Consider the following 26,781-nt stretch of genomic DNA (forward strand, 5'->3'; position numbering starts at 1 on the left):
GGTCCCGTCCAGCTCTTTACGACTCCATGGACTGTAGCCCACCAGGCTTTGTCCGTGGGATTTTCCAGGCAGGAATACTGGCGTGGGTTGCCTGTCCTCCTCCAGGGGATCTTCCCAACCCAGGGATCGAACCTGTGTCTCCTGTGTCTCCTCCCTTGGCAGGCGGATTCTTTATCACTAGCACCACCTGGGAAGCCCCTCTCAATCCTCAAAGTAATATTCAGATCACTAATTTCACTGTTCTCTGTTCCCTCATTTCAAGCCGCAGGTCCTCCTCACATGAGTACTATTTTGCAGGCTACCAGTTATACAAGTTTTACCCAAAAAGGAGTCTGGAAGAAAGGTTTTCAAAGGCCTGGAATTCATAGAAGCATTCGGAGGTGTCTTTCCTCATTGTTAAAGGTTTTAGAGATGAATGTGAGAACCAAAATAACAAGATGATAGAAGGGATACAATCTGAAAGGAAATTGAAATACAGCCCACTTCATGGAACTTCAGGGAGCAAAATTTAAACCTTACATGAAAAATAAATCTGAGGATACTCACTGTAGAGTTATTTATAACAGTGTAAAGAATTAGGCTTCCCTGGTGGCTCAGTGGTGAGGAATCCACCTGCCAATGCAGGAAACTTGGGTTCGATCCCTGGGTTGGGAAGATCCCCTGGAGAAGGAAATGGCAACCCACTCCAGTATTCTTGCCTGGGAAATCCCAAGGACAGAGGAACCTGTCGGGCTACAGTCCATGGGGTCACAAAGAGCTGGACAGGACTGAGCGACTAAACAACAAAAAGCATTGGGAGCTTAAATGTGCACCAGTAACAAAATGGATAAATGAATTACTGTATGCTTCTGTGATGACTGTTACGAAGTCATTAAAACACTAATTTCAAAAGTATATAATGACTATGGAAAAGATCCCAATACAATGTAAAATTAAGATACACAAAGTATAAAATTGTATGTCCTGTGTAATGTTAATATGTACATAAGCATAGCAAAATGACTGGTAAGAAATATAAACAGGAGTTTTTGCAGTTGGATTGACCTCTATTTTTTTAAAAAAAGATACTTATCTTTACCTTGGATTAGACTATTTTATTTTTTCTATTTTTTTATTTTTGGCCTTTCTGTGTGGCGTGCAAGATCTTTGTTCTCCAACCAGGGATTGAACCCAGGCCCCCTGCATTGGGAGCTCAGAGTCTTAATCATAAACCAAGAAAGTCCCCCTTTTTCTTTTCTTGGCCACATTGAGCAACTTGTGGGATCTTAGTTCCTGACCAGGGATTGAACCCAGGCCCTTGGCAATGATAGCACAGAGTCCTAATCAATGGACAGCCCGGGAATCCCAAATTCCCCAAAATTATCTTAAATTAAGTTTTCATTTTTTTTTCTTCATGTATTTCTGATATTCCAAATTCTCTATGATGAGCATATACTACTTTCATAATCAGGGAAAAAAAGTAAACATCATTACATAAACTCTAGCTGGTGTCATTGCAACCAATATTTACTAGACTCGTTGCCTGACCTTGGCACATCACACACAGTGGGAGAGGGGAGTCTGAGCTGTTGTCTGTCACCCTGAGTCTGGACAACCCCCTGTGTGTCTCACCTAAACTGCTCATTAGAATGCAGATTCCCAGGCCTCCTCCTGAGCCCACAGATCAGAGCATCTAGGAGATTATGGCCTGGGGGTCTGCTGCTAGCACATCCCCCAGGCGAGCCTTTTACGAAGTAATGCTTGAGGCCCATGCCTTTGCGTGCTTGCGTGCCAAGTCACTTTCAGTTCAGTTCAGTTCAGTTCAGTTGCTCAGTCGTGTCTGACTCTTTGCGACCCCATGAATCGCAGCACGCCAGGCCTCCCTGTCCATCACCAACTCCCGGAGTTCACTCAGACTCATGTCCATCGAGTCGGTGATGCCATCCAGCCATCTCATCCTCTGTCGTCCCCTTCTCTTCCTGCCCCCAATCCCTCCCAGCATCAGAGTCTTTTCCAGTGAGTCAGCTCTTCCCATGAGGTGGCCAAAGTACTGGAGTTTCAGCTTTAGCATCATTCCTTCCAAAGTCACTTTAGTCATGTCCAATTCTTTGTGACTCTATGGACTGTAGCCCTCCAGGGTCCTCTGTCCATGGGATTCTCCAGGCAAGAATACTGGAGTGGGTTGCCATGCCCTCCTCCAGGGGAATCTTCCCAAGCCAGGGATCGAACCTGCGTCTCTTAACGTCTCCTGTACTAGCAGGCGGGTTATTTACAGCTAGTGCCACCAGGGTGTCCAGTGTCACTGCTTTTAAGTATCATCAGTGTGTATGGAGCATCTCACACGTGTGAGGCTCAGACAGCACTGGGGGACGTGATGCTGATCTCAGAGGATGGAGGACACATAAGCCAGGAAGCCATTGAGTGAGGACCCCATTCATCGTCCCCTCACCACCTCCTACCTCCCCCTACACTCCACACCTCTCAAGTCAGGGAAGAGACCAGGACCCCTCAGAAACTGCTCCGTTCCTGGCAGGTGGCTGCCCAGAAGGTGAAAGAGAGAGAGGCAGGCTGGCTGATGCCTGGACCACTCAGACATGGGCATCTGTCATCTCAGGACCCACAGAGTGTCTGCCAGATACCAGGTACTGGAGCACACCCTGGGATTTCTAGGAGAGTAGGATAGAGTGCTTGCCCCAGATATAAGTCTGGAGTCTGGAAGGGAAGGAGAGAGCTGACCCAAGGCCTGGACAGAGGAACGCCTGACCCGCAGAGAACGACATGGCAGCATCCGGGAGTAGTTTCTGGAAAGACCTTACCCCGGCTCAGCTGGGCTGGGAAGGAACCTGCCTCTTCCCCCAGCTCCACGCTGGAAGAGGAGTCAGGGCAGGTCTGGGTGAGAGCACCCACAAGTGGTGGGCTCTTCCATTGCCGTGCTCTGACCACACTGCCCTGCTCAGTGTCCTCGCCACCCCCGACCCCCAGCAGAATTTCTTCTGCATAAAGGGAGAACGTGTGCTCTTGCCTTATTTCCAGTTCCTGGTTCTTGAGAAATGCCTAGTAGACAGACACCCTGTGAGGAATTGTACAGGCCAGGCAGCTCCATTTATTAACATTGTTCGTGTGTGCGTGCTGAGTCACTTCAGTCAGGTCTGACTCTTTGTGACCCTATGGGCTCTAGCCCTCCAGGCTCCTCTGTCCTTGGGATGCTCCAGACGAGAATACTGGAGTGGGTTGCCACGCCCTCCTCCAGGGGATCTTTGCGACCCAGGGATCAAACCTGCGTCTCTTATGTCTCCTATATTAGCAGGTGGGTTATTTATCACTGGCGCCACCTGGGTGTCCAGAATGAATTTGGCCATTTCTTTTCATTGGATGCAAAAAAGATGGAAGCGGGCAGGGACCGCCTGGCTGGCCTGTCCAGGACTGAGTGCTGGGGGCGCCAGAGACTCAGCCTGGTGTTTCTGTGGTCCAGCTGTGCAGGAACTGGTATGGGCAGCAAATGGGGGGTGGGGACCCCCTCTGTTTCAAAGACAAGCAGCTGAGGGCCTCTGAAAGCCAAACTTCTGAGCTCTTCCAGTTTGTGGGGCTGTACTGCAATTCTGGGACTTTTCTAGAAGCCTGATTACAATTGAAACACAAGGCACTCTGGTCAGCTAAGGGGCTCCAGGTGTGCAGTCACCCTGAGGGGCCCTTCTGAGCATCTCTGTCCCAGGGAGGAGTCCTTAGTATCCAGGCCAGCTCGAGGGCACAGAACAGACCGGGCCATACTTCCCTCTGGGACCGTCACGGCCCCCGCAGAAATGAAATTGGGCTGAACCTCGAAGAATTTCTCTGTCCTATTTTTTTTCCAGTTGACAAAAGAATTAAGAAATTCCTACCCTGCTCACCAGATAATTTAAAAAAATATATCAAGCATCACATTCTTCAGAGTTAAAACTTGTTTGGCGGTGGTCTCGCTGGTGTCTGCTTACTATTGGGAAATGGGGACAGGGCTTCCCTTGGATAATCAGAGGCAAAAGGCATTACGTGTCAGATTCTAACTCACTCTTCATGCCAGCCAAGCTGGGGACCTGAGCGAGTCACATGATATGCCAGAGGGAGGGAAAAACCATCATCACATTCAGAGGCGTTGATATGTCTGTGTGGCTGGAAAATTGTAGGCCTCTAGAAACTTTTATAGGGTGCATGTGTATTTTTAAAATAATATATATTTTATTATTGACTGACTGCTGCTACTGCTAAGTCACTTCAGTCATGTCTGACTCTGTGCTACCCCATAGATGGCAGCCCACCAGGCTCCCTAGTCCCTGGGATTCTCCAGGCAAGGACACTGGAGTGGGTTGCCATTTCCTGACTGACTAGTACATGCTAATCTTTAGAACTGTATGCTGAATTCCCTTCTTGTCCAAAAGATGTTCAGTGAGCTGCTGACTTTGACTGCAAGTCACGTTGTGAACTTCGGAAAGAAAACAAAGAAAAATGACATCGCTGGTTTTCTTTTTGTCAAAGTCTAGACTATGCTGCCATCGACTGCAAAGTGCTTACTCATAAATAAATTACCTGAATTCTGTTCCACTCACACATTTTTATTTCACGGTGCTTATAGTCCTTTGTTGGCTTCCCCAGTGGCTCAGCGGTAAAGAAACTGCCTGCCATGCAGGAGACACAGGTTGGATCCCTGGGTCAGGAAGATCCCCTGGAGGAGGGCGTGGAAACTCACTCCAGTATTCTTGCCTGGATAATCCCACGGACAGAGAAACCTGGTGGGCTACATAGTCCATAGGGTCACAGAGAGTCGGACACGACTGCAGTGGCTTAGCACGCACACGTGCATAGTTCTTTATTGAAGTCACGTTGAGCACCAGTAAGGGCAGACAAAGTCACTACTGCTAATCTTAGGGGCAAAGGTAGATGCAGCTCTTGCCTGATTTCCCACGGCCTTGATCATTTTTCAGACCTGACCCTGGAGAACTCAGAGGTTTGGGCCTTTGAGGACTGCTGTGGGCCCATCCTGGTGAGCGTGAGAGGCTAGAGATAGGTGGGCAAGCTCTTGGTGCTGCTATTTTTAGTAAAGGAATCACATCGCGTCCTCAGGGACACAACCCAGAGTAAGAAGATTTGAATAATTTTATTTTAATCGCGGTAAGTGGAAAGGTGGTGATTTGAGGTTATTGGCTTAATAGTGATCCAGATGAACACGCATTTATTAAGTGCTTACCTATGGTGCGCCTTCAACCCATTTACCATCTGCTTGTGGGACTAAAGCAGGAATACGAGAAGTGAGTCCACGGAGAACACAGGCAAGTTATTTAGCGTTATTCAAACTTCAGATCAGATCAGATCAGATCAGTTGCTCAGTCCAGATCAGTCGCTCAGTCGTGTCTGACTCTTTGCGACCCCATGAATCGCAGCACGCCAGGCCTCCCTGTCCATCACCAACTCCCAGAGTTCACTCAGACTCACGTCCATCGAGTCAGTGATGCCATCCAGCCATCTCATCCTCTGTCGTCCCCTTCTCCTCCTGCCCCCAATCCCTCCCAGCATCAGAGTCTTTTCCAATGAGTCAACTCTTCCCATGAGGTGGCCAAAGTACTGGAGTTTCAGCTTTAGCATCATTCCTTCCAAAGAAATCCCAGGACTGATCTCCTTCAGAATGGACTTGTTGGATCTCCTTCTAGTCCAAGGGACTCTCAAGAGTCTTCTCCAACACCACAGTTCAAAAGCATCAATTCTTCGGCACTCAGCCTTCTTCACAGTCCAACTCTCACATCCATACATGACCACTGGAAAAACCATAGCCTTGACTAGACGAACCTTTGTTGGCAAAGTAATGTCTCTGCTTTTGAATATGCTATCTAGGTTGGTCATAACTTTCCTTCCAAGGAGTAAGTGTCTTTTAATTTCATGGCTGCAGTCACCATCTGTAGTGATTTTGGAGCTCAGAAAAACAAAGTCTGACACTGTTAGTCACATGCGTATGGAAAAGCACAAAGCAAAGTAGAATCAGAAAGTTGGGGACTGTGAGCCCTATACCTCAAAACAGTTAGGAAACTCACTGGTCATCTCTCCAGTCCCCTGTTATACAGACCGGAGTAACCCAGGAGAGTTAAGTCACTCGGTGATGGCAGGCGTGGAAAGTGTAACTTGGTCTCTCAACTCCCAGGAAAAAGCACTTTTCCCCCTTGCTTCCTCATGGCGCAAATCTGGACAGTTATTTTGGCATCTGAAAGAATGCTCTGCCCAGTAGCATGAGATAAATGTTATGCTGAGATAATCTATGTTAAGTAAGTGAGCTAATTTTGTGGCTTGGCCCCATGTCGCAGTCTGTGGCTGCCAGAAGATCAGAAGGAGAATTAAAATTCTATGAGCTACACATGGCCCCCCATGAGTCAAACAACCTCCTTCTACAGAGTTTCAGGAATGAGGAAAAAAATCTAAAAAATATCTCACAACCCATCTTTAGAAGAGGTAGAGAGGACATCTTTTTTAAATTACTGAATAAATTTATGAATTCATAATGGTTTTTCAAAGCAGCATATACATCCATTGACATCTCATTTTATGACACATAGGGAGCCAAAGTCTTCTCAACCTCCTCACAAATATTCTATGCCTCTTTCCAAACTCTGTTTTAAAAGTAAAATTTTTTTTCTTCACAAAGTAATAATATATGTTGATTGTGGAAACCTTGATAAGCACAAAAGGAAAAAGAGATTTTAACTTACATAGATTTAAATGTATTTCATTCATCCTATGAATTGAGTATACCCATGGTTAAGATCTGATGTTTCCTAGTTTTGTTTCTTGGAGTAATGTATTTTTACACAAACACGGGCTCACATTGTGCATTACTATTTAGAAACAGATCTTTTTCTCCCTCTTAATGTGCTGTGAACCATTCGCCTCCATCTATAATGGGGGTATAGTTGTCCACTGTGTGATCCTATGTCGTAATTCTTTTAACCAATGTCCTCTATTGACATTTAAGTTGTTCTCAGTTTTTAATAATAAAAAGCAGTGATGCAATCAATATTCCTAAAAGTTTCCCTTAGGTCAAAAGGCCTAAGACTGCTGGGCCAAAGAATATATTACATTGTTAAGGTTTTGAGATATGTAGCCAACTTATTCCTCAGGAGGTAATATTAATTTATATTCACACAAAAAGTAATGAGATGTCTGTTCTCCTTTCTCTCACTGATGCTAAATGTTATCATTTAAAACTAACTTCTGGGTACTTGTCTGGTTGTTTGGTGGTTAAGACTCTGTACCTCTAGTCCAGGGGACCAGGTTCAATTCCTGGTCAGGGAGCTAAATCTCTCATGTCTCGACTAAAGAGCCCACACAAGGCAGAGAAGATCAGTAAGACCCCGGTGCAGACAAATTAAAATACATGAAACTAAACTTCAACTTCGTTTGAAACTGGGAGGAGCAAACCACGAACTTCTTAAATGTATTTACTGCCCCTTTTCCTTCTTTGTGTGTGTGTGTTGCCTGTTCATTCTTTTTGCCAATTTTTTTAAGTGGAATATTTGCCTTTTTCCTAATCATTTGCAAGAGCTCTTTAAAGATACTACCCTTTGTTACATATGAAAACAAATATATTTGTAATTTATAATTTGCACTTTATGGAGTTTTTTGACATACAGATTTTAAAACTTTAATCACAACATCTTTTCCTTATGTATGCTACCTTGTCATATATTTAGACAGGGTTTCCCCAACCCCCAAATCTTAAGTGTATGTATATTTTTCTAGTTCTTGTATCTTTTTATTTTTTACATTTAAATCCTCGGTATAAGATTGGAGGTATGGCTCCAACTTTAGAGTTTTTCCCCCCCTAAAAGATTGTTTATCCTGATTCCATTTATTGGCTAATCCATGCTTACCCTACTGATTTGAAATTCTGTATCAGATACGGAATCTCATAGAATCTGCATCTATTTGGGAATGCTCTGTTTCAGTGTTTTCATTCCCGCCCGCCCCCAGGACAATTATTTCCCCTCATTATTTTACTTCTGCAAATACTGTCACCTGTGTATTCTTGCAGATGGAACTTAGAATCATTTTTTTCCAGGTTGTCAAAATTTCCCCAAATTATATTGAGACTTTGCTTGGCAGTGTAATAGATACATGAAGTAAACTAGGCAGAGAATGTCTCTCCATGTTTTTAAAAATCTCCTTCAAGTCTCTATATTTGTTTTATAGTTCTCTTTATGAGATCTCCCTCCTATTTTGGGGAGTTAGGTTTATTCCTAGAATTTTGTGACTGTTTTTTTCTGTTGTAAATAGGATTATATCCCCCTTATAGTTTCCAAATGGTTGTTGCTAATATGATATATTCTGAATCTTCTGAAATGTGTTGATAGATAGGTTTATAATTGTCAGCTTACTCAAGATTCTTATTCATTTTAACCATCCTGTGTTGACTAAAAGAAAAGAGTATATGATCATAGTGGATGAGCATTTTTTATTAACGTATAGTATATTTGTAAGTAGTATCCACTAGTTCTGTACTTCCATCCTTAATTTTCTTTTCCTCAGTGCTAAAGATAGAATCTTATTATTGTACAGAATGAGATATAAGCTGCTTCTTGCATCCTTGCTACTGCCCTTGAATTAATGCCATTCAAATTTCAATAAGAGCTGATCAGATTTTCCTGGTGATAATGGTGACGCCCTGCCCTCGCATGATTTCTAGTGCCCTGGTTTTACCTTTGTTTTCATCTCCTTGTCTTATGATATTGCAAACCCTGACAACCCAAATCGATCTCTATCATTGTACAATATTTAGTAGCTTCTGACAATGCAGAAACTGCGCCCCATGGAGTAGAAACACACACAAATATTTCTCGCTCTGGCCTTCAGTAGAAGAATTGATTTTCATTTATGCAGCACAGCAGTTTTCTGTGTGTGTTCAGAGAACTTTGACCAAATTTGAGGGAAATTAAAACTTTGCAAGGACAAAGTCATCTTTATTTTGTTTTTGTTTAAGGGTAAGTCTTTGCCATCCATGCAGGAAAAGAAACAGTGTGGCAAAAAAAAAAAAAAGATAGTCATTAATTTTCATTTTGCTTTGAGCATGTTTTGAATTAACTCAGTTTAAAAAGATCATAGCTACTAAGCACTTTCTTTTTCTCCTTTCTTTAATTGTGCTAATTAGTGATGTGTGTGTGTGTACATATAGATAGATAGATACATAGATTAGGTAGAGATAATTTTGCCCTATAGGATTTGGACAGACCCTCCAAAAAGAAATTTTGATAATTATCAACATCATAGCATTTGACAGTTCAGGGTCTTTCCATGAACTACAATGCCTTTGAACTACAGGCACCCAAATTGTCATAGTTTCAATGTGGAGAAACTAAGGCCTATTTTCTCCATTGGATCCAAAAAAAAAAAAAGACTCTCTTCATCGGTGCCATTCAATGTTCCTATTTTCAGGAATGTATGCTTTCAGAACTATCTTTAAGGATATTGGATTTATACGCATGGAATTATTTTTGCAATAGAACAAAGGCTGATGTTTGCCACTCACAGTCACGAGGCTCATCCTCATAGGCATCTCCTGTATGAGAGCACACACGGGACCAAGCCTCCCCTTTAATGAAGTTTAATTTAATGGGCCTTCCTTACCTGAACTTGGCTTCCACTGCAGACCACAGCTATTATCTCTCATGGTATTTTTCTACCTGTGCTTCCTGGAACCACAACACAAGACAAGTAGGTTGAGAATCGCTGCTCTAGGTGATCGTGATCATCAGCCAAGTTTAAGATCTATTATTAAAAGTTATTTGTTTTTTGTTTGGTTGATCTTTTTTAAAATATTTATTTATCTGGCTGTCCTGGGTCTTAGTTGCAGTACACAGGATCTTGGATCATCGCTGTGGCATGCTGGATCTTAATTGCGGCATAGGGAATCTAGTTCCCTGACCAGGGATCAAATAGGAAAAGGAGTACGTCAAGGCTGTGTATTGTCACCCTGCTTATTTAACTTCTATACAGAGTACATCATGAGAAATGCTGGGCTGGACGAAGCACAAGCTGGAATCAAGATTGCCAGGAGAAATATCAATAACCTCAGATGTGCAGATGACCCACCCTTATGGCAGAAAGTGAAGAAGAACTAAAAAGCCTCTTGATGAAAGTTAAAGAGGAGAGTGAAAAAGATGGCTTAAAGCTCAACATTCAGAAAACTAAGATCATGGCATCCAGTCCCATCACTTCATGGCAAATAGATGGGGAAACAGTGGCTGACTTTATTTTTCTGGGCTCCAAAATCACTGCAGATGGTGATTGCAGCCATGCAATTAAAAGACACTTACTCCTTGGAAGGAAAGTTATGACCAACCTAGACAGCATATTCAAAAGCAGAGACATTACTTTGTCAACAAAGGTCTGTCTAGTCAAGGCTATGGTTTTTCCTGTGGTCATGTATGGATGTGAAAGTTGGACCATAAAGAATGCTGAGCACCGAAGAATTGATGCTTTTGAACTGTGGTGTTGGAGAAGACTCTTGAGAGTCCCTTGGTCTGCAAGGAGATCCAACCAGTCCATCCTAAAGGAGATCAGTCCTGGGTGTTCATTGGAAGGACTGATGTTGAAGCTGAAACTCCAATACTTTGGCCACCTGATGCAAAGAGCTGACTCATTTGATAAGACCCTGATGCTGGGAAAGATTGAAGGCAGGAGGAGAAGGGGACGACAGAGAATGAGATGGTTGGATGGCATCACCTACTGAATGGACATGGGTTTGGGTGGAGTCCAGGAGTTGGTGATGGACAGGGAGGCCTGGCGTGCTGTGATTCACGGGATTGCAAAGAGTCGGACACGACTGAGCAACTGAACTGAACTGAACTGAACTGAAGTACCTAATACATATTCAAATGAGTGAATAAATGAACCAGCACTGAGTAGCACCTTGAGATCATTCTTTGAGGCTACCTTTTCTGTTTTCTATGAAGTAGACAGAAAAAGGTTGCTTTGCCCTGCTGCTGCTGCTGCTAAGTCGCTTCAGTCGTGTCCAACTCTGTGCGACCCCAGAGACGGCAGCCCACCAGGCTCCCCTGTCCCTGGGATTCTCCAGCCAATTCTCTACAAATACTTCTATTGTGTTTTTCTCAATCTCTTGTTAAAGTCCTAAGTAGTCAAGTCCTCATGGGGCTAAGAAATGCCTATTAAAATTCTCATCTGACAAATGTTCTTTTCTTGGCAAAGTTCTCCCCGAAAGGAGATCCAGCCCACAAGCCTTCTGATGACCAGGTCTAGAAGAAGCCCCACTCCTCGGCGGTTTCTAAGTGCAATTACCTCCTGCAACTCAAAACCGCGTGCAGGGGAGGCAAGGTCAAGCCCGAGCCTCTTTATGAAATGTGGATTTGCCCTTTATGCTCATCATTTCACCCTTCTTTGCCTGTCGGAGCTCACAATGTAAGCATTCCCACAACTCCTGACTTCTCAATTTATGCAGGTGAGGGGCTTGGCATCCCTCCCTCTCAGAGCCAGAGAGCATGGTTCCTGCCCTGTTCAGTCCTGATCGCTGAGGACTTCCTAGGCAGCCACCGTCCCCACAGCCAGCTTTGCTGGCCCTGCTGTGCTCCTGAAGGTGGACCACCAGAACAGGTTTGAGCCTCAGTGGAATAAAGTTGGTACCCAGCACCACCATCACCCGTGCCTCCAGCAGGCAGGCCAGTCTCTTTTATGGAAGATGCTGGGTCCCCTTGCAGCTCCCCATCCCCAGGAATTTGTTGTAGATACCTTCATCCCTGCTTGGGAATTCCTCTCTAGATCTCTGCATCTTTAGATGACTCTTCTCCATTTGAGGGCAAGTCTATGGTCTCTTATGGTGGCCAGCCCCAGGCTCTTGCCATCTCCATGCACGTGGGCATGATGGTTAATCCCCTCTCACCAGCCGGCAGTCTGGTTTGTTTCCAGGGCTCTCGGTCCAGCCCCAAGGGGGTGCAGTTGCTTCCCGCTCCACCCTGGCATCCACTTGTCTCTCACAACCTCTCCCTCTGTTTCCTAAGGTCCCCACCAGCTCCCATCTCTTGCATTTCATTTCCTCTGCTGGTGTGCCACACGACACATCGGCTCCCTGCCCCGCACTGCAGAACAGGGGTGTCCTCGGATGGCAGGAGAGCTAAGAACGCTGGGGAAAGCCTGGGCTTCCTCTCCAGCGTCTTTGCTGTGCTGATGCTCAGTCAGTCTCCCGAAGGGAACCCAGTATTCAGGTTTTCCTGAGAGCGGATGGCTCACGCTAAGGGACGTAGCCACACTGTGCCCTCCTTCCATCCGCTGGGCACTCCTTGCTTTCAAACATAGGTGTGGGAACCTCAAGGCTCAGCCCTCAGCCCTCTCGCCTTCCCACACCTTCTGCCGTCACCTTCTCCCCTGTGTCACTGTCGGACATGTATCTCCAGCCTTGGCCCTTCCTCTGAGGTCCCGGTCTGTACACATACCTGCCCGTATGGTGATTCCTCCCGCTTAATACCGGGAGGTGATCTCCCATCCTCACTGTACATTCCCGCAAGCCCTGAAGCTCATCCTGGTCACTTGTTACATCAGGTCAGTCGCTCAGTCGTGTCCGACTCTGTGACCCCATGGACTGCAGCACACTAGGCTTCTCTGTCCATCACCAACTCCTGGAGCTTGCTCAAACTCATGTCCATTGAGTCAGTGATGCCATCCAACCATCTCATCCTCTGTTGTCCCCTTCTCCTGTCTTCAATCTTTCCCAGCATTAGGGTCTTTTCTAATGAGTCAGTTCTTCGCATCAGGTGGCCAAAGTATTGGAGTTTCAGCTTCAGCATCAGTCCTTCCAGTGAATATTCAGGACTGATTTCTTGTAGGATTGACTGCTTTGATCTCCTTGCAAGGAGATAACTGATGTTACCATTTCAGTATTTCTTTAATCCATTTATTTCTCTCCATCGTCACAGCACCACCGTGTTGCAGACTGATTTCATCTCTAGCTTGTATTTCAAATCCCTTCTAACTGGTCCTAAATCCATCTTGCTTCTCCCTCCCTCTCACCCAATCCATCTTTGAAACTGCATTCAGTGTGATATTTTTAATTCCTACACAGCATAGAACTCTTCTTGGCTTCTATGTTAGGATTCTCTGTCTGGAGAAAAAGAACCAACAGGAGCTATAGATAACAGGAGTTATAGAAAAATAAATCCATAGATTTATTTTTAAGGAATTGGCTCATGCACTTGTGGGGGCTGGCAAGTGAAATTTGTTGGGTAAGCTGAAAAGTCGGGCAAGAGTTGTTGTAGTCTTCAGTCCAAATTACTCCGGGCAGCAGGCTGGAGACCCAGAGGGGGTTTCTTACTTTGTCGTCTCGAGGAGAATTTCTTCTGCCTTAGGGAACCTCCATCTTCGTTCTTAAGGCCTGCAACTGATTGGCTGAGGCCCACAATCCACTTTACTTGAAGTCTACCAATTTAAATGCTCATCTCACCTAAAATTACCTGCAAAGTGACACCTAGACTGGTGTTTGATGAACATCTGGGCACAGAGCTTAGCCAAGCTGACATGAAACTAACAATCAAGCTTCCTTTTGCATTTAGGCTGAAGGCCAACACCCCAAACCTGACTACAGGGCTCTGGGCCATCTAGCCCCAGCCTCCTCCCCCACAGCTGTTCCCTGTTCATTCTGATCCTGGTCACACTGGCCTCCCTTGGGTTCCAGATGTACCACCTGCCTCCAGTCTCAGGACTAGGAACAAGTTACTTACTCTCTCACCCAGAACGCCCTGCTCCCACTCCCAGTGTGCATGCACACTCATACACACATGCATACACACACAACCAAGTAGCCCCCCACCCCACGACACACACACGCATGCACACTCATACACATATACACACACAACCAAGTAGCCCCCCACCCCACCACGACACACACACGTTGCCTAGGGAAGCCCAACTCAGTGGTCCTTCAGATCCTGGTTCCAATGCCACCTCTTATGGGAAGAGGCCCCACACCAGGCAGCCTTCCCTGCTACTCTGACTCATCTGTGCATGACGAGCATTCAGTCGTGTGATTATAATTCATATCTGTCTCCTCCACTAGACTGCAAACTCTTTGAAGGCAGGGACCAGGTCTCCTTGACGGTCTGTGTTGCCCGCCAGGGTGCCTCCAACTCTCGTGGGTGTTGAGAGAGTGAGTGAACTCTCTGGAAAGCGTACCTGGCCTTGGATGTCACATGTCTTCCCTTCCTTGCAGCACTCATTCCGGCGACGCAGGGCCTGCCCTTGCCTCTGGCCCCCCACATCGGCTTCCCTTGTTCTCTCGGTCTGGCTTTGCAGACACTGTTTGCCTCTCCTTGGGATGAGCCCCCCTAAGGAGAGGACACCCTTACTGCTGACTGCCCGACATGTGGTTCAGCTTTGAAACTCTGCCTGCCTGAGCCTTAACTCAGCCATCAGCTTCAGTCCTTGAAGGCAAACATTTAAGACAAAGTGACTTACAAAGCTTTTATTTTTTTAAAACTTTTATTTCGTATTGGGGTATAACCGATTAACAAACCATGTTGTGGTGGCTTTAAGCAAACAGCGAAGGGACTCAGCCATACATTCATGTATCCATTCTCCCCCAAACCCCCCACCCATCCAGGCTGGACTTGCCAAAGCTTTTAACTGGAGGAAGAGGACTGTCACCCTCCATGAACCCTCGTATGCATTTTTGTATTTAAATATTTGTAGAAGCAAAGATGCTGCCACCCAAAATACTTGTGAGAAAAAGTCCACATTTTTACTCTCTCGAGTGGAAACCTAACCAACTATCTGTAGACAGAGCAGCATTTCTCCCGCCTTTTCTCCCAAGCACTTAAAATAATAGAGGTTGGCTTGTCTGACATCGTCATTGTTAATATTTTTCTGTAAACTTGGAAGTTTCCAAACTGTTAGCTAAGAGATTGCTTTAAATGGCTCCAAAAATAGCCATCTTGTGATAGATCAACCACTCCAAGGTTGGGTGGTTTGTGTCCCAGACGCTTCAGAGCGTCAATGAAATGAGCCTTATGGAAACTGCAGGTTCGTTAGATCCAACAGCTGTCCTCCAGCACGTGCAGTTGGTGTAGTCATGGAGGCTTGGGTGGGAAGCAGATCATACGGTTCCTGTGACTGTGCCCTAATGCAGAGATGCTTTACCTTCATTCTTCCCGGTCTGGCAGACAGGTTGTCAGCTAGTGAATGGTCTATAAAACACCCGTACATCAGGGTGTGAGGCTGTTCTGCATCTTTTTGATAAAGGAAAAGAATCTTAATCTACATTTTTTTGCAAACTGGGATTTCTTTTCCCCATATGCATTTTTAAAAAGTGGAGTTTCAGGGACTGCCCTGGTGGTCCAGTGGTTAAGATTCCATGCTTCCGTTGTAGGGGGCATGGATTCAATCCCTAGTCAGGGAACTAGATGCCACATGCTGCCCAGTGTGGGCCCCCCAAAAAACTGGAGTTGCATTACTTTTCATGGTGGATTTCAGCAACTTTTAAAGCTCATCCATTTTCCCCCTGAATTTGGGGCGGGATTAAATCAGATGGCAGACAAATGGGTCTCTCAGCATGTTAGCACTCTGATTCCTCCCAAGAAAAGATGGCTTGCTTTTTGGAGAGTGGCTTTGAAATAGGCATATATTAACAAACAACTTACTTAAGACCTCTGGAAGCCCAGGATTTCTCTGTGAGTGAAAAGCTTAGTGAGCAGGCCATTTTGTGTCCCTGAACACACCAGCCTCCCATCCCCTCTCCCCAGCTCTCCTAATTCTTTGCCTGTAAGCTGCCTGCGAGGTTAATACTAGACAGAAATTCTGTGACTGTTTCTGCCCCTGTGCCAACAACTCCGAGCCATTTGGAGGGGTGGTGGGGGCAAGGACAATGAAGCAGAAGACCATTTCAACCTTTTAAATTTTTTTTCAAAATGCTAGTGTATAAAAACATCCTTGAAAAATACTGACTCGTATAAACTTGCAGAACTGTTAGAGGTCCCCCCCCCCAAATTCTAGTGTTCTTTACCCATTAGCTATTGCAGACTTTGACGATTCTTTTTCAACAGCTGCATTGTAAACCACAAAGAGCAGGTCTAAGAAGCAGAGGCACCACTGTGGTCAACAGCAAAAGCCAAAACCCAAACCACAGAGTAACTGAGGATTAGATTGGGAACTCCCCCACTGGGCCCTGAGATGCAGCCCCGGGTGTTTGTCATCCTTCCCGCTGAGGAGCAGGTCATGACCGGCCACTGCTGCCAGTCTGAATGTCGAAGGGGCATGGGTTTTGTCCTAAGGTGGGTGTTTGAAGCCTTGGGTTTCAAGGCTCCATTATCCCATCTGCCCTTTATTTGGGCATGCTAGGAAGCCATTGGTCTGGGGCAACAGTTGAATGTATTATGTGAAAGAAACAACAATTTGGAGGTACCCTGAAATACAATGAGAAGAAGAACTAAAGAGACTCTTGATGAAAGTGAAAGAGAAGAGTGAAAAAATTGGCTTAAAGCTCAACATTCAGAAAAGTAAGATCACGGCATTCAGTCCCATCACTTCATGGCAAATAGATGGGGAAAGAATGGAAACAGTGACAGACTTTATTTTGGGGGGCTCCAAAATCACTGCAGATGGTGACTGCAGCCATGAAATTAAAAGATGCTTACTCCTTGGAAGGAAAGCTGTGACCAACCTAGATAGCATATTAAAAAGCAGAGATGTCATTTTGCCAACAAAGGTCCGTCTAGTCAAAGCTATGGTTTTTCCAGTAGTCATGTAGGGATATGAGAGTTGGACTATAAAGAAAGCTGAGCACCGAAGAATTAATGCTTTTGAACTGTGGTATTGGAGAAAACTCTTGCGAGTCCCTTGGACAGCAAGGAGATCCAACCAGTCCATCCTAAATGAAATCAGTCCTGAATCTTCATTGGAAGGACTGATGCTGAAGCAGAAGCTCCAGTACTTTGTCCACTTGATGCAAAGAACGGACTCACTGGAAAAGACCCTGATGCTGGGAAAGATTGAAGGCAGGAGGAGAAGGGGATGACAGAGGATGAGATGGTTGGATGGCATCACCGACTCGGTGGACATGAGTTTGAGTGAACTCCGGGAGTTGGTGATGGATGGGGAAGCCTGGTGTGCTGCAGTCCATGGGGTCTCGAAGAGTTGGACATGAGAGACTGAACTGAACTGAGACACACAGCTACCCATGTTGCCCGCACCTTCCAGGTGGCGATGGCTAAATGGGTCTCTGGACCAGCAAAAGATGTAAGGAGGACATGTAAAGGGACCTCCCTGGTGTCCAGTTGTTAAGAATCTGCCTTGCAATGCAGGGAATGTAGGTTCAATCCCCGGCTGGGGAACTATGATCCCACATGCCTCGGAGAAACTAGAGAGATCCTGCATGCCACAGTTAAGACCTGAAGCAGTCAAATGTTTTCAGAAAGAGAGAGAGAGGACCAGTAAAAAGGAGCAACAGCCTCAAAAGGCCTTGAGAGAGGAGCTCCTGGGGCGGGACAAGTCCCCGAGCTGTGTGACTCTGACTGGTGGGCGTGCAGGACCAGGGACACGGACCCTGTGCTTCCTGCATCCTTCCTCCAGACTGGCCAGGACAACCGACCTTCCATTTGGCAGGCAGTTCCTGGGGCCCTACTGTGTGCTGGACCCTCTGCAGGACAGCGGGAACAAGAAATCGGTCAGGCCTCGTCCCCCTCCCGGCCTGACATCTGGGGGAAGACTCGGAGATAAACCCTTATGGTCACTTCCCTGGTAGAGGGTCTCCCCTCGGGCCTGTGAGCCTCTCCAGCTGTTAAGTTCCTGCAACATCCCCAGCTCCCAGCACCCGGCTGGCACCTACGAGCACGACACAGATCTGTTGGCTGGATAAACACGCAGTCAAGTGCAGTGAGAGTCCAAGGAAGCAAGTGCCCTCAGCGCGTTTGCACAGGAGAGGCTTGAAGTGGAATTTCTAGGACGAGGCACATCCAGAGGACAGGACGGCCGGAGCAGAGAAGAGATGCTGGGAGCCTGAACAGCGGGGCCTGCCTGTTCTGGAGCCCAAGGAGCCACAGCCCCCGACTCGGGTGAGATTGTGCGGCAGGAAGAGAAGGACCAGCCCGCACAGACGACCTTGGTGCCTCACCAGAGGCTGTGGGGTCTCCATAGCCAGATGTGCACTTAGGAAGTAGGCTCTGAAGGCTGGGAGGACAGCAGATCAAGGGTGGCTGGGGACTCACGGCTCATCAAACAGTCCAGCAGGACCCCTCGCTCACTGCTGCTCACGCAACATCTCTGTTGTTTATGGGTCCTCCATTGCCTCTGGTGCGGTATTTTGCATATATTAAATAGGGAATCATTTATAAAGGTAAACCATTCAGCTTCCCAGGTGGCGCCAGTGGTAAAGAACCCACCTGCCAGTGCAGCAGACTTGTGAAATGCAGGTTCCATCCCTGGGTAGGGAAAACCCCCTGGAGAAGGGAATGGCAACCCACTTCAGTGTTCTTTCCTGGAGAATCCCATGGACAGAGGAGCCTGGAGGGCTGCACTCCATGGGCTAGCAAAGATTCAGACACAACTGAAGAGATTTAGCACACTCGCTACTTAAAACTGGGTTTTTTTAGGAGTCATTGTAGTGTGAATAAGTTTGTCATCCCTGCTTCTTAAAATATTTTTCTTGGCAAAGCAGTTTTTAAACTTTTCTGGGTAAAGTAACACAAGTGTTATTGACTGGGTTATTGTTACTTTTAAACCTCTATCTGACTCTCTGGTTTTCCTAGTTTTCATGTTTGTAAGAGCTAAAGCGATACAGTAGATTTCACAGCTGACACAAGGCTAGTGAGGCAAAGTCATAATTAATTTAGACCTCAGTGGCATTCCGTTGGCACTGGAAGAGCTCTGACCTTATCTTCGATGTGTTCAAAGCCAGTTATTTTTACCCTGATGCTCCAGGAAATACACAGCCACGTTGCCTCTTTGTTTTCTCATCACAGAATCAGTTGGGATGCCACCCTCTTCCCAGTATACATGCTTTGGAAGCTGGTGCTTCTCTGGTGCCTGCTGAACTCTGTCGTTTCATGGGGCAGCCATCTGGGGTGCCAGGCAGGTGGCGGATATGCCAAGAGAGGGTGTCCTGCCTGGCAAGGCCACCCAGAGTCCTTGGTTTATAATAACAGTCCCACTGTTTCATTATTCCAAGTAGAATGACTGTTCTCAGTGGAGAGGTAAAGTAGAAGGGCTGTTCCTCGCTCTCTCCCTGTCCCTGCTCCGTGCCATTTACCCATTCACTATACGAATTAAAAAAAAAAAATTTTTTTAAGAATTGTCTAAGATTCAAAGAGATCAAGGAGATCAAGCCAGGCAGTCCTAAAGGAAATCAGTCCTGAGTATTCATTGGAAGTATTGATGCTGAAGCTCCAATACTTTGGCCACCTGATGCAAAGCAGTGACTCATTGGAAAAGACCCTGATGCTGGGAAAGATTGAAGGCGGGAGGAGAAGGGGACGACAGAGGATGAGATGGTTGGATGGCATCACCAACTCAATGGACATGAGTTTGGGTAACTCTGGGAGTTGGTGATGGACAGGGAGGCCTGGCGTGCTGCAGTTCGTGGGGTCTCAAAGAATTGGACATGACTGAGCAACTGAACTAAACTGAAGATGCAAAGAGCACGATAAGGTCTTGGATAGTTAGGAGGGGGGATAAAAAAAAGATTGCGGTAAATGGGCACCTCCTGAAATCATGACTTGTGAATTCTGTGAGTGAGAGCAGCTGGAGGCACCGAGGGTGCCGCTCTGCAGAGACCATTGGCTGTTCCCGTCACCAGGTTCTCCGTGTGAAAATGCTCGGGGGGCTGACTGTGCTGTGTGAAGCGGCCCCCTCCCGCCCACAAAGTTTTTCTAGGTTTCTGTGTCCTGTAAGTTTAGCTCTCTACCATGTACATGAGTGTATAGGGGTACAAAACAGAGGCACATGAGGTTAAGAGGCGCACGTGATGTGTGGATGGGCAGTGTTTTCAGGCATCCAGGAGCTAGGTTCTCAAACTTCCAGATGTGTGACACCCTCCCCCCGGTGGGCAGGGGGCACAGTGACCTCGATAGCTATGGGCGGGACTGAGAGAGAGCTCACATCTCTGACAAACTCTCAGTCAGTGTGAATTCTGCATGGACCGCAGTGACCAGGCCCTGCAATGGTGGTTCTCAGCTTTGGCTGAAAATTTCCATACATGAGGAGCTCTTGAAACCTCTGATGACAGGCTGCACCCCTCCAAGGACATCAGAATATACATATATATGTGTGTGTGTATATATATATACATATATATAAGGGTGGGTCAGTAGCATCAGTAGCTTTGAAAGCTCTCCATTCAATTCCTGCCCAGGTTGAGTTTGTGGAGTGAGGGGTAGGGGAGAGCTGAGTGGATCGTGGGACTCTTTCCTATCACTTTGGAAATTTACCAAAAGTATATTGCAGCTGTCACTGTCTGACAGTTTCTGAGTTAAATGAACAGCTACCTTTAGTGTTTCCATCTCTGTTTTTGAAGAACACCATGAAGTTTCCCAAGATTCCCTCCACCCACCAGGCTCTGCTCCACCTGTTTATCAGCTGCGGAGTCTCAGCTGAAGCCCTCACGGATATTCTCACTCTTCTCCATTGACCCGTGGCCTCCTGTTTCCACTGCTAGCTGCCCTCAATTCTTTACGGCTGTGAGGGGTCTAGATGAAAAGAGTGTTTTATCTTCCTGTGGAGCAGGGCCTCTCAGCCCTACAGCACATTACAGTCACCAGGGGCGATTCTGGTTTATTGGATCTGGGGCAGGTCTCTGTGCTAGGGGAGTTTGAGAAGCTTCCTGGGTGAGTCTCATGTGAACTCAGGGAGGTTATAAGATTATAAGTTTACAAGATTAAAAGAAACTTTAAAAAACAGTATTTTCTTCAACATTTTGAAAACTGGTTCTAAAAAAATTAAAGATGCTGGTCAGCCAATAAACTACAGAAATTATTTTTTTTTAAATGTACATTGAACGATTTAGTTGGGGCTTTCCAGGTGGCGCTAAGTAGTAAAGAACCTGCCTGCCAATGCAGGTGGAGAAGGAAATGGCAACCCACTCCAGTACTCTTGCCTGGAATATCCCATGGATGGAGGAGCCTGGTAGGCTACAATCCATGGGGTCACAAAGAGTCGGACACAACTGAGCGACTTCACTTTCACTTTTCACTTTCATGCACTGGAGAAGGAAATGGCAACCCACTCCAGTACTCTTGCCTGGAATATCCCATGGATGGAGGAGCCTGGTAGGCTACAATCCATGGGGTCACAAAGAGTCGGACACAACTGAGCGACTTCACTTTCACTTTTCACTTTCATGCACTGGAGAAGGAAATGGCAACCCACTCCAGTGTCCTTGCCTGGAGAATCCCAGGGATGGGGAAGCCTGGTGGGCTGCTGTCTATGGGGTCGCACAGAGTCGGACACGACTGAAGCGACTTAGCAGCAGCAGCAGCAGCCAGTGCAGGAGATGTATGAGATGCAAGTTCAGTCCCTAGGTCAGGAAGATCCCGGGGAGGAGGACATGGCAACTCACTCCAGTATTCTTCCCTAGAGAATCCCATGGACAGAGGAGCCTGGTGGGCTATAGTCCATGGGGGTCTCAAAGAGTTGGAGACTTAGGGACTGAAAGTGTGTTAGTCACTCAGTCATGTCCAACTCTTTGCGACCCCATGCATTGTAGACCACCAGGCACCTCTGTCCATGGAATTCTCCAAGCAAGAATACTGGAGTGGGTTGCCATTTCCTTCTCCAGGGAAGGGACTGAGCAACAACGTTAATTAGGACAACGCTAACTGGGGAAGGATTTTGGTGCACAAGTAACAGTATGATCCAGTGAGGCAGTCACAGGGGCATAGTCATTCAGGGCCCCCAGGTTGTATCTCCAAGGTGACCTGGGATGGGTGGGGGAAGAGTGGGTGTGGCTCAGGGGAGGCGCCCATTGGCTGGGCGGGGGCCACATGTGCAGCACCCCATTGGCCAGAGCTCAGTCACGTGGTCTCTCCCACGTGCCTGGTTTCCTAAATGCGGTCCCAGGCTCAAAAGGAGCGTAAAGGCTCTGGGACGGCCGGCGCTCTGTGTCTTCCCGCATTTCTGTGTCAGGGGTCAGGTGCCTGTGGGCCTTGCACTTGGAAATGCAGACTCCAGGCCGCCTGGGGGCAGGATCCTTCAGAGTTCACGTGCTGTGTTAAGCGCCTGTGCTCTTTTTTTTCTTTTCTCCACAGATATCGCAAATGGCACCAGTTCAGGGGGGTACCGCCCACCTCCCAGAACCAAAGAAGTCATCATCAATGGCCAGACTGTGAAACTTAAATATTGTTTCACCTGCAAGATTTTCCGGCCCCCTCGTGCCTCTCACTGTAGCCTTTGCGATAACTGCGTAGGTGAGTCAAAGCCAGAATTGCCTCTGTTCCAACTTTAAGGCTGTGCTAAAATGTCTGCAGCTGATGGAGTAGCCTGATTTCATTTGACCAGAGACCTTGTGCTTAAAGAGAGCCAGCATGTGTGTCTCTTTAATCCTTCAAAACTAAGCAACTGGGTAATAGTTATTTCAGTTCTGTTGCCTCTGATCTGGTCAACGGTCTGCCGCTGATCCCGTTCACCAAGCCTAGCATCGCCAGATCTCTTTTTCCTTCTTACATCCTGCAGCACATCCCTAGGGCAGCACAATGCCCCAGGTCTTCTCCTCCCAGGGACCACACATGCCAGAGTGGGGGTTCTTGTTCCCTGGAGGTTCCAGATCAGCAGACACTTGAAATAAAACCATGACACCTGTAGACCCTCCATTGCCAGAGGAGCTGGCCACATGTGTAGCCAGATTCTCCCAGCTCTTCAGAAGGCATTCTGCTTGGGGAGCTGGAGGCCATGGAAGCCCAAGGAGAAGAAAAGGGGCAAAGGCTCAGAGACTGCTGGGCCCACAGTTATGTTGTTAGGTGGCCCCAGAGACCACCAAGACCTGCCCTCGCTGTCAGCTTGCCTCCAGGACAGGCTAGGAAACGGGCAGAGGAAACACGGTGGAGCACAGAGGGCCTCGGCTGTAAGGCTTAGCCCTGCTGCTCGGTCGCCAGCACCGCAGCACAGTGTTTCTGCCTCTCTGTGGGTCCCAGCCCCTGGGGATTGCTTGGCAAGCTCATCCCATCACACCGAGAGATGTTACCCACACTTGCAGACCATTACTCTGCCCCAGGATGGAGCGTGTCAGACATGAGGTCGGCAAGGAGACGGTGGAAGCCCCAAGTGACAGGAAGGGTAATGAGAAAGGGACCACAGCTTTGCCACGTGGGGGAAGACCCACATTTGTTCAGTCCCATAGTCTGCCTCTAACAGAAATAACCAGGGACTTCCCTGGGAAAACAAGCATGGAAAGCCTGTTAACCTCACACCTGAAAAGACAGAACACCTCAGAACACACCTTGTTCCCCTTAGTAACACATAGCCAACTGCTAACATTTTCCGAGCCTATTAGAATTTGTGGTCTTGATTCTTCTTCAGAAAAAAAAAATTATATCATGTGTTTCCTGCTGTGCAAAGCTTTTTTGTTTATTGGCCTGACTTTTACTGTAACTTTAATGTTAATCTACAATTTGGTAGGGAGTCCATGTTTTCCCTCTCAGACCTTTTCTTTGTTTTACTCACTTGGAAAAATTACTGTTAGCCTTTGCCTCCCCAGCAAAACATCATGGAATTTTGTTGTCTTTCTTGTGTAGTAAGAACCAGTTAAAAGCCTGAAATCTGGCACCCGATGACCTGGGTACAAATACTAGGTTCATGATTTAGGCATGCAACCTCAACTCTGTATGCCTTGGTTTTCTCATCTTTATAATGAGGTCAGTAGCGGTGCCTACCTCACACGATGATTGAGAGAGCAGAGTTAAAGTGTGCAAAGCACTCAGCCTCGTGCCTGGCTTTTGGTAAATTCTCTGTGGTTGTTAGCTGTTCCTCTGTTATTACTACTGCTCCCTTGACACTTCTGATTGGCTTTCTCTGACCAATGTCTTGGTCTACTGTGGCCCTCTGCAGGTATGATGACCAAACCTGTCCCTGGTCCTCTATGTGAGGACACACACCAGGGTTTACAAGGTCATGAGACAGCCTTTGTGTGATTTCTGATACCCTTCCGAGTGACTCCAACCCCAGTGACCATCCCATGCCCATCTTGAGGACACGCAAGCCAAAGTGGCCCAGTGGCTTAAATATCTTCAGGAAAACAATCCATAGGGATTCACAGGATCCTTTCTTGGGTTGTAATTTTGGGATTACATGATGGAATATTATATGATGGGATAATATGTAACTTACATTCTTTCACCTAAAAATCTTCTGTTATTTTGCGTATCTTCTCCTGGAGGTCTAATGACTTGTTCCAGTTGGCATTTACAGGGAGGGAGTGGTTACCTGCAGACCTGAAGAGTTTACGGGACACCTCTTTTTTTTTTTAATCATTTATAAATGTATTTACCCATTGCTAGATAGCTGACTGTTTCTATTTGTTCATTTATATTCCATCTGTAGGGTGGATTCCTAATCATGATAAAACGTTCCTTTCTGTCTCATAGTGTTTTAAAATTCTCTTCGGTTATATCGTAAAACACTTTCTGAAAGTTCATCAGATTCTCTCGTTTATTCCCTCCACCATAGGTTTAATAACCCTTAAAGAACCCTGGAGAAGGAAATGGTAACCCACTCCAGTATTCTTGCCTGGAGAATCCCATGGACGGAGAAGCCTGGTAGGCTACAGTCCACGGGGTTGCAAAGAGTCGGACACGACTGAGCAACTTCACCTTTCTTCCTTCAAAGAACCCTGATGTATTAAATGTAAAATCCTCTTACCAGAATTACTCATCTAGTTAATGGTATACTTCTGTGGTGGTTTAGTTGCTAAATCATGTCCGACTCTTGAGACCCCATGGACAATAGCCTGACAAATCCATGGGATTCTTCAGGGAAGAATACTGGAGTGGGTTGCCATTTCCTTTTCCAGCGAATCTTCCCAATCCAGGAATCGAACCCGGGTCTCCAGCATTGCAGGCAGATTCTTTACCACTTGAGTTGCTAGAAACTCCCAGTGAGACAATAAGAGCCATCAGTCTGTAGTGTCCAGGAGCCCTTCTGATAGGCTCTGAGCAACCTTTTTGGTAACTCCAAGTCACCATGGTAACCCAGAACTCCACAAGCAAGCCTGATGCTGTCCTGTAATGGGAGGATGAAGAGCTGCAAACGGAAAGGAGCAGAAGGGGGAAGGTTAGGGGTGGGCTGCAGTCCATGGGGTCGCCAGGAGTCGGACACGACTGAGCGACTTCACTTCCACTTTTCACTTTCATGTACTGGAGAAGGAAATGTAACCCACTCCAGTGTTCTCGCCTGGAGAATTCCAGGGACGGCGGAGCCTGGTGGGCTGCGGTCTATGGGGTCGCACAGGGTCGGACACAACTGAAGCGACTTAGCAGCAGCAGCAGCAGAGGAGGGAACTAGACAAGGAGCACATTGCCAGTAGCTGCCTCTAAGCTTCATTTGATGGTCCTTGGGCTGAAAGTGGGCAAACGGTAATCAGGGCCCCGCTCTGTGGGGGACAGGTGAGAGGAATAGCACACAGCTGATGGAAAGTAAATGTACTTGCTGCACTCGGGGAACAACCACACAGCAACTCAGACCTACATCATTTTGGCTTTCGAGTTCATTACACTACATTTGGGCCTTGGGTGTGACCCATTAGCTGACCAACAAATTGGACCTTGTCCATTTTGGAAAATAGAGTGGAAAGCAGTTGTCTCCAATGGAGAAGTATAATTGCAGAGTTTGCCACTACTTTATTTTTAGATGGCAAGTTTTTATTGAAAGAATTCTACTTTCTGCAGCCAGGGGAAAAAAGTACAATGATGTGCTGAAAGCCAGTGTTCGAACATGTGGCTTCCCTTCCATGGTAATGAATGGGCTCAGGTTGGTCCTTCCTAGGCATGCAAATCAATGTCACTTTGCACTGGGAGAGGAGAGAGGAAAATGCAGCTTCCTAAAGCGTATTTTTCTTTGTTAAGTAAGTAATGAGAGCAAAGTTGTAGGGGCTCTGTAGCTGAAGTCGAGGGCTGAGGGAAAAGCTTTTTGGGGAGCACACTCTGTTGCTAACGTAGAACAGGTTAGCAGAGCCAGGGGGTTGGGACACGGCTCTAAGGACAGATGCCCAGGACTGGGTCCTGGTCCTGCCCTTGGATAATATTGGAACCTGGGCAGGTTACCCTCACTGTTTCTACATCTGTAAGATGGGATGATCCCAGTACTGCCTTGTAGGTTTATCCTGAGGATGAAGCGAGACAGTGCCCAGCACTGTGCACCTGGTACACGCCGAGGACTCACAAAGAATCTGCCAGTGAAGTGTTGTGACCGTGCGTGATGGGGGCAGGCCTGCCACAGTGCTCCCAGGGAGCTGTAGAATGAGACTGTCATCACAGAGCGATGGGAGCCCCCTTGTCTTCCTGTGATCTGGGAGGCTTTCCATGAGCCGCAACTGCAGGAATAAATACATTCTCTCTCTCTCTCTGACTTTGTCTCCTTTTATCTCTGTTTCTCTCCCATTGTCTCTTTGTGTTGCCATCAAATTGCTTCTGCACATTTGAAACAGAGTGTTTGGGGTTGTTTGTTCATCCAGGCAATTTTTGATGTTATAAAACATTTTTATTCAACTGACAGCTGGGGCTAAGGGGTCATCTCTGTTTGCTCAGACCCCTAGGAGCCCTCAGGTCATTTAAAGAATAACAGAAGGAGTTGGAAAGCAAAAACTGCCCTGGG

General features: G+C 46.7%; 1 protein-coding gene across 4 annotated transcripts in view; it reads left to right on the forward strand.

Moving 5' to 3' along the window:
* Window positions 1-26,781, forward strand: part of ZDHHC14 (zinc finger DHHC-type palmitoyltransferase 14) — a 292,047-nt gene that overhangs the window by 191,037 nt on the left and 74,229 nt on the right. For all 4 annotated transcript variants that reach the window (XM_061428413.1, XM_061428415.1, XM_061428414.1 and 1 more), the window contains exon 3: window positions 22,227-22,385. In XM_061428413.1, the coding sequence (XP_061284397.1) occupies window positions 22,227-22,385 (159 nt within the window). The remainder of the gene's footprint in view (window positions 1-22,226; window positions 22,386-26,781) is intronic.

This window comes from Bos javanicus, chromosome 9, assembly GCF_032452875.1.
Source record: "Bos javanicus breed banteng chromosome 9, ARS-OSU_banteng_1.0, whole genome shotgun sequence".
NCBI lineage: Eukaryota > Metazoa > Chordata > Mammalia > Artiodactyla > Bovidae > Bos > Bos javanicus.